The sequence below is a fragment of the Ascidiella aspersa genome, chromosome 7 (assembly GCF_963924565.1).
Source record: "Ascidiella aspersa chromosome 7, kaAscAspe10.2, whole genome shotgun sequence".
Taxonomy (NCBI): domain Eukaryota; kingdom Metazoa; phylum Chordata; class Ascidiacea; order Phlebobranchia; family Ascidiidae; genus Ascidiella; species Ascidiella aspersa.
This window is the reverse complement of record NC_139453.1, coordinates 2538549-2547487: the sequence shown is the minus strand read 5'-3', so window position 1 is coordinate 2547487 and position 8939 is coordinate 2538549. Positions and strand designations below refer to the sequence as shown.

At 32.3% G+C, this 8939-nt stretch overlaps 1 protein-coding gene across 1 annotated transcript; it reads right to left on the bottom strand.

Moving 5' to 3' along the window:
* LOC146137267 (uncharacterized) lies at window positions 1-8048 on the bottom strand. Its single transcript, XM_083394209.1, has 11 exons — window positions 8039-8048; window positions 4202-4308; window positions 3876-3981; window positions 3430-3549; window positions 3162-3206; window positions 2451-2510; window positions 1590-1777; window positions 1125-1284; window positions 934-1040; window positions 754-826; window positions 1-75 (listed from the first exon to the last, which is right to left on the bottom strand). The coding sequence occupies exons 2-10, from the start codon at window positions 4289-4291 to the stop codon at window positions 755-757; spliced, it is 948 nt and encodes a 315-aa protein (XP_083250335.1). The 5' UTR covers window positions 4292-4308; window positions 8039-8048; the 3' UTR covers window positions 1-75; window position 754.
* Between the last annotated feature and the right edge of the window lie 891 nt (window positions 8049-8939).

The window sequence follows — 8939 nt, the reverse complement described above, 5'->3', positions numbered from 1 at the left end:
TCCAACTTCTTTTTATTTCAATCAACAAATGCACATTAATCATAAAATGAAATCTGCTTCACTTTCGAAGAAGGTCTGTATGAAAAAACATAAATATAGTTAACAATCAAATGTTATTTGAATATAACTAAAGCAGCACCATTAATTTCACAGCACATTACAGCTAAACAAAACACATTATTTTGGGCATCCTATACAGCAGTGTTTCCCAAACTTTTTTTCTCGCGTACCATTTTGAGCTTTTGTACAGTGTCCATGTACCACCTAAGTAACATCCGACTAGAATATTTCAAACTATAACTATTTTAGCATATAGATAAGAAAACTAGCATGTAGCTGTATTAAAGTTTAACAAACGTCATTCCAGATAGACATAAAAGCCATAAATTAAACAGCTGGTCAATGCATACGAGCGACAATACTATACTGCTGCTATCAGTTCATGCATACTAAACCAGCTAACAATTAGGGTTTTATTATCTTGAACAAGATAAGTGTTACGTCATAAACGTGTAAAACCTCAAATTAAAGGTAACCAAAACGCAACATTACAAATTACCCAATCTTAAAGTTTTAAAAGTTGAAAGTTTTCGCAAATTTATACGTATGCTGAAGTTAGTCGCGTACCACCTAAAAGCCTCTCGCGTACCACAGTTTGGGAACCACTGCTATACAGTATAGGCAGCACCGTTTGAAGTCACGTATTCAATATTCAACAAAACTATAGTTCAAGGTAATGCAAATTATACATACCCTAATCCGAAGAGGATGAGAGATATGTTTCCGTTTCAAACGAACTGTTGGATGACGAAGCAGACTTAGTTTTCTGCAAAATCAAGCAATAGTATATTTAAAACTGTATTACAACTAACAGTATCAAATTTGAAAAAATTAAATTTTAATAGTCGGACTTCAAAAATTAAAATTTTTAACCTTGTAACAGGATCCGCCAGGCTTGTATGGCGCATGCTTTAAAAATTCTTGCACTTCCTTTTCAATGGCCATTACAGTATTTGCCTTGTTCTGAGCATGACAGCCTCCTAAAACAACAAGGTTCTTTTTAATCACCAAAATTACCACACAAGCTTTAACTTTGTAGGTAAAAAGTATTAACAAAAACCTACTTAAAATAACTTTGCACAATGTATACTGACAGAGTGCTGTCTTCCCCTTTCTTCCCCTGTAGCTAAAATTTGACCAAAGTCCAGCTGTGCCAATAGATTTCATTATTCTTCGCACGGTGTCGCCTAATGTTCCTCCACCGATTCCTGTTAAAAACCTTACCTGCAAACATCAAAATAAAAACGTACTTTTACTATGGATCAATTTAAGTTGGTTTACACACACATATATGTGTGTAACTTTAGCCCTTCTGAAAGATATCTTTGACCAACGATTACGGCTTACGTACTAGTACACTGAAAGTCATCGCAGACTAACGGAATCTGTCGATCAATGATGCGGCTAGTTGTTTCTCTAGCCTGCCTTGCTTGCATCATTGATCGACCAATTCTGTAATCTGCAAAATCTTTCGGTGTAATTTATATAGCATCATAATTTTTAAACTGCTGATAACACCCTGTGCTCACCATGTTTTGACGAAGAGTTTTGTTTTCTTTTATACTTTCTTCTAATTGATTCAATTGTGACATGCTATCCATCGGCTCTTCAAGTAAATCAAATTCTAGAGGTTGGTCTGTTTTGGGAATATTTACTAAAGCTCTTCTAACTTGCTTGTCCAGTTCTTTTTGCATTTCCAGAAGAAGATCAATTTTGACTGTAAAAGGAGAAAACAGTTACCCAACGTATATTTTTTTCTAGAATGACAACTTGAAAAGGGTTCATCCCATAAAAGAATATAAGTTTACAGAAATTTAAAAGGAGACCATTTCTTAAGTTGTTGGGTGGCATGGACGCGCTTAGTAATTCTTCCCAATTTCTATGTTTTTGTCAAGGAAATAGTAACAGAATTACATTTTAAGGTGTGTATCTAAGCACTTACAGCTTAATATATAACTGCAATTTGCAACAATGGACTGAATCACTAGGGGGGAATTTGTGTTATGTGTTATTGCTGCATTCGCTATATATGAGCTAAAAAAATGAAAGTTCTTGTATAATTGATTTAAAGTGGATACTCAAAGAAATTTCGAGAAAAGAAAAAAGATAAAGCTTTGCACTTGTTTACGAATTATTAATTTGCAAGTCTAGGTCACTTGATGATTTGTGACGTCATATCTAGAGATACAATCAAGAGTTTAATTTCTGTTGTAAGAATTACATTAAAATATTAATGTAAACAATATTTTAGCAAACTTAATTTGTAAGGGGGAATTATATTTGAATATCGACTAAAATGGTGCACAGGAGAAAAAGGTTTGTAACCACTGCACTAAGCTGTATAAAAAATTACATTTTCCTTAAAAGTGTTATACAAACAATAAATTTACCATTTAGTCTTTCCTCTTGAGTAGTTGCCTTTTGTTGTGACGCACAACTATCATCCATTTCTGATTTAAAATAACTCTAAATTAGCAATTTAACATTAGAAAATAACATGAAAAATTTTTAATCCAGAGTGCAAAAACATTCAACCTAATTTAAATATCAAGAAAACCAACATGGAAAAATTGATGCAGGAGTGAAAGGCCAAATTGGCACACAGTTTTTGGATATAGAAACACTTCTAGTAGACAGATCTGTTGTATTCGTGTTATTTCAATGACATACCAATGCATAAATTTTGGATAAAAGGTACAGCGGTCTGAGATCTGGTTACAAATTGAATTATTACTCTGGGGTTTCCACATATTTTTATGAAATAAATTTACAAGTAGAGACTTAAAAAAAATAATGATCACTGGCCATGTTATGAAAAAATAAAAGATAAGAGTGCAAATGCCGATGGTCAACACAATTAAAAATAGTTTTTTTTACTGTTAAAGTTATTCAAGTTAAATGGCTACATAGGGGCATCGCTAAATGCCTATTTTAATTTGGTATCGGACAAGTACCACCAATACTACTATGATTTGGCATAGAATATTGGTTCCAATCCTTCATTATCATACATCTTATTTTATGGTACCCAATTCTTAAAAAAGTCAACCTATCATGGTTAAAAAAAATTGTAAAAACTTAAATTTTATATTTCTACTGACCATTATTTTCATCTTCTGGTATTTCTTTTTGTTTGTCAAATTCCACTACAAAAAGTAAGCAAAAGATTATGGATTTATATAAATATAAACACACCTTAAAATTCTATAACACAATGTACATATTTTGTGTTTATCAAAACATTTTCAAAGTGTTTATCAAAACATTTTCAAAGTGTTTATCAAAACATTTTCAACCAAATTTGTTATTGATAAAATATTTTATTCATGTTACAACACAGGCAAAAGCATAAAGCAAAACTATTAATACCTTCTAGAAAACTAATTGGACTTTGTACTCTTAAACGCCTACTTGGGACTTCATCATCACTTTCTAAATTTGACGTCTCTACAGCCTTAGTGCACAATTTTTGAGCTTTTTCAAAGCTATCTGTGGAAAAAAGTAATATTATTGAAATCTGAGGTTACACAGCAATATGATAATGCTTGTACACCCTTTTCAAATAAATGGACTAGTTTCAAAAATTACAGAAAGGGTCTAAAATGCACACTTGAGAATCTATAGTTACCCACAGTTTTATAAACCACTAATCACAATGAAAAATATAATGGTAAAGACTCAAAACAAAATTATGCAAAAATTATTATTTGACATGTATAAAAACAGGTATTTAAAATAAACAAATGCTGAAATAATAACTTTCACACCACGGTCAGGCATCAATGATACATCAAACATACAAACTAATAATTTACCTGCAAACTTAAAAATTCGAACATTGAACAACTTCCAATTAGGGTCTGGTGTTTCCAATCGTTTTGCTTTTTGCCTAGGAGAGCTGTTTGGCCAGTAGGATTTAAACTAAAATGTTTGCATAATTTAAAATCCACTAATATTAGCTAAAATAGATATTTAGGTGTAAAACTGTACTAAAAAGTATATAAATTATTCTACACAAATCTTATGGTGTCAAAATCATGCAACATCTCCGTCAACTACCAAAAACTTTACCTACATTTCACCTTTGAATGTGTATGTGATTTAACAGTTATCTAAGTAAAACTTAAAACAGAAAAAAAACCTGCTCATTTCTTTGCACAATCCAAGTTGATGGCACAATGTCTACGCTTCCTTCTTCAATAAACTCTACAACCGAAAAGGGCAGCTCCATTTTCAAGTTAATTTTACCTGGTATTGATTAAAGGTTGCACATTAGTGTGAGTAAGATTAATTCAAGGTTTAATTATAATGTTATTGATTTATAGGTATACTAAAACACAAGCATTGATATTTAAGGAACGTACAGTTTTGTTATTAGGGCTTGAATGATTACACAAGTGATCCTCACAACTTACAGCAGACTAACATTAACAACATAACATAACAATAAAAATACAATTATAAATTTTAATATTATACGCAAGAAGTTAATTACTATAATATTGGCAGTTAACCTGTAGTGTATATTTAGGCATAGTATGCTTGAATATCTAATTGTAAAACATTATTTTATAAAGTTATTGAAAGTTTCATGACACATTGTGTAAATGGGTACACTATGCTCAGATCTGTAATGTAGCTTGATAATAAATTGCAAAGCCAAAAAGGTAAAGTTGATCGCGATCTTATTGATTATTAAGACGTTTCGATACAAGCTTGTATCATCTTCAGTTAATGTGACTGAGAAGCAATTGACAAGGGTCAAAGAACACAGAGCCAATGAGAAATCAGAGGTCTACAGCCATCTTCTGCAACATTCCGATCATAAGGTTGATTTTTGCAAACCCAAAGTTCTCTGATGATGTCGATCTACTCAACCTTTTTGGCTTTGCAATTTATTATCATGCTACATTGTGTAAAGTTTGAGAACAATATGCTTTTGTCACAAAAATAGAATGGTTTATCTAAGCTTCGTCATGAAGTATGGCTAAAAAATATAGTTTTTTGTTGTTCTTAAAACAAATAGCTTTGCACTTTAAGACATCTGAAGGAAAATATTCAATATAAGTGTTTCAAAAATAACCACAGTAAGCACCTATCACAGAAGAGTCACACGGATAAGTGAAGATTGACTGCAAATTAGTATACACCCTGCACTTATAATTTTGAACTTTATCAGAATTATATATATCGATTATTTCAACACAACGGTTATTTGAACTAGTGATTATAATAAATGTATTGTCAGGATAAAACTGAGACAAACAGTTTAACTTGGAAACGTTAGGAATAGTAAAGATTTTTTCTTCTTTTATTCGTTTTATGACTTGAATAAGTGGACTCTTTTCTGAACGAATCAACTTTTTTAGCTTCTGCATATAATTTTCAAATTTAAAAGCACTGCACATTTCCAAAGATTTAAAGTTCCTGGCTTCCACTGCCAAGTGGGTCAAACTATGTACATTGTATACATAGAATTCATCACCATAAATTGAAGAACATTTCGAAACAAAATTAACTAAAAGCTTGTGTGCAAAGTGACAACCATAATAACCAGAAAAACTTTTCGTACATTTAACCATACAGCGTGCTGGTGCATCACATACGACACTGTGCAAAACAACCCCAATATGACACTTATTAACAGTGATACCATTTGTAATGAGTAATTTTAAATCATCTATAGTTTCCAATAAAAAGTCCAGATTAGTAGGTTTAGAACAGTGGTTCCCAAACTGTGGTACGCGTACCACCGGTGGTACGCGAGAGTCTTTCAGGTGGTACGCGACTACGTATAAAATTTTCAAAGCATCTGTATACATTTCCGAAAACTTTCAACTTTGAAAACTTTCAGATTGGGTAATTTGCAATCTTGCGTTTTAGTTACCTTTAAGTTGAGGTTTCGCTTGTTTATGACGTAACACTTATGTTGTTCAGGAAAATAAAACGTTAATTGTTAGCAGCTGGTGGAGAAAAAACAACTACATAAATCGCATTAAAACTATTTGCTGTGTTTTGTTTAATTTATGGCTTTTATGTCTTCTTGGAATGACATATGTCAAACTTTAATACAGCTACATGCTCATTTTCTTATATGCTAAAATAGCTATAGTTTGAGATATTCTAGTCAGATGTAGGCTTAACTTAAGTGGTACATGAACACTGTACAAAAGCTCAAAATGGTATGCGAGAGAAAAAGTTTGGGAATCACTGGTTTAGAAGAACCATAGGCAATAGCAATTGGAAAAACGGTTGCTTTACCTATATTTACAATCGAACAAAGTATTGGCCAGAAACACTTGTTTTAAAAATAGGTAACCCATCTTTTAAAAATAGGTAACCCATCTATGTTTAAAGACAGTTCAACTACATTCAGGCAACTCGATTGTAAATCAACATGCTGCTTAAATCACTTCTGTTAATTGAAAATCCAGTCCAAAATAAAAGTATTCCATTCCAGACCTACGCACAACATTTATCTCTTTTGGTGTAGTCATCAGGGTCCGACAAGTCTGTGGCAGTTTTTCTAGGCCATGCTTTGACAACAGTTTTAAGAGAGAATCTACCGCATTTTGCTTTACTTGAAATTTATTAACCCAGTCAATCAAATCACATGTTACATTACAGTCATTATTCTCTGCATCAGAAGATGCGGAAGTATCAGATAATTCCCTTGTTTTGTATTCTGGTGACCATAAAAATGACTGATTGTCTAATGCTTCAGTATTGGAATTCAGCAAGGTTGTAGCACATCTTGAAGTATTGAATTTAGAATCTAAACTTGTCAAATCAACTACATTAGAAGTACAATGCCTTTTATTGGGAGATAAAACTATACTGAGTAAAGGACACTTTTTGAAAAATGGGTTGAATTTCGAAATCTTTTTGCTCTCATCCAGTGACGCCTATAGGCAGTTCGATCCATGCTATTTTACAGAAATTATAAACAACAAAACTATGCAAAATTCTAAAAAAAAATATTAAAGATATTCATGGATGTTCATTGCTTAAGATTATTCTAAGCCGCTGTTCTAGAATCCTACCACAATTAATAGAGCAATGCACAATATTTGGACTAGGCCCTAGGTCAGTGGTTCTTAACCAAGGTTCGATCAAACCCTTGTGGTAAGTTTGGGCAATTTAACCTAAATGCGAGTTTATAATTTGATTCTACTCAGTTTCTGCTGCTAGGAGGAAGAAACGAATACTGTGCAAAAATTAGGGGTTCTACGAACGCTTGCACAATAACATAGGTGTTCGACAAGTTACCAAAGGTTAAGAACCACTGCCCTAGGGTGTCAGTTAGGGTCGGTTTAAGGGTGGGTCAAGTATTATAATATTTTATAATAATACTTGACCCACCCTAACCTAAACACTAACCCGCATCCTTATTCCAAGTTTGTGCGCTGTGTTAGGATACTAGAACAGCGCCTTATTCGAATATTGATAACAGACACCTTTTAAAAAAAAGTACAGGTGTCAGTCTGGGTGTAACTATACAATAAACTGCGTATTACAAAAAGACATATTAAATCGTTTTAAACTTGTTAAAAGGCTTTTAAATAAATAACGGATGTTGGTGTTTTACCAAACTTTACACAATAAGCTATTTACCCAGCTTAGAAAGCTAAATTTTGACCTAACATGTAAATTGCGACTTCTTTTGTGAAGTCAAAAAATGTTAGCAAAATAAATCCCGAAACAAAATGTGGTAGGATTCTGGACTAACGCTAATAAATCTAGTGAATAACGCAAACTGAATTAACCGTCCCTGATACCACTTAACCCCAAACGCAAAGTCCAACCCTAAGCTAAAACGCAAACAGAACTGTTTAAATTCAATCCAACAAAAACATATTTTAAACCTTTTTTAACTTAATGCATTAATTAACATAAACAGTTACAAGAAGATTTATGTTTCAATTAATAAGATTATTTCGGATAAGTTATAAACCAACAACGAGAAAATCCTACTCACCATGCGACAGCCGCGCTGAAGAGAAAGGAATTCATCATCATCGTCCAGTTTTTGGCAATATTACAGCTAGAGGGCGCAACGTTACAAATATTTTTGTAAGGTTGAAAACCAAACAATTGTGGTTCATATTTATTGCCAATTCCATATTCCTTTCTAAATAAATTTTATTAAAGCAAAATTCTAATTTATAAAATTTCTTCAATTCAGATTTAATGTTTATGTTACTAAATCTAATATGTTTTGGCCTAACCAGTATTCAGGGTAAAACTAACTTATAAATCCATATACTGTATTTATTGTGTTATTTTTACCAGGAAAGTGAACTGAACGATATATACTACCTTTTGGAATCAACGTTTTTTTTAAACGCATTCTACAAACTTTGCCGTTGCTCAGTGTTACTTTTAGGTCCACACAGTTTATGTGTCACATAAGTATTTTTGCAATGTTTGCTTAACGTTACAACTTACCTTTTGGAACCAACGTTTTACAAACGTACTTTACAAACTTTTCGATAGAGTTGTTTTTAGGTTATTACAGCTAAGTATTCTTACCATGTAGGCTATGTTTAATGTTATACCTTACCTTGTCCAACGTTTTTAAACGTACTTTATAAACGTTGTGACAGTGTTATTTAACAACGTTGGTTTAACGTTACACCTTACCTTTTAGAGCCAACGTCTTCTAAACATACTTTACAAACTTTTCGATAGAGTTGCTTTCAGGTTATCACAGTTAACGTTTTACATAAGTATTCTTACAATGTAGGCTATTCTTAACGTTATACCTTACCTTAACTAACGTTTTTTAAACGTACTTTACAAACATTTTGGTAGTGTTGCATTTAGGGTTTTACATTTAACGTGTCATATAAGCATTTTAACAACGTATCTTAAGCGTT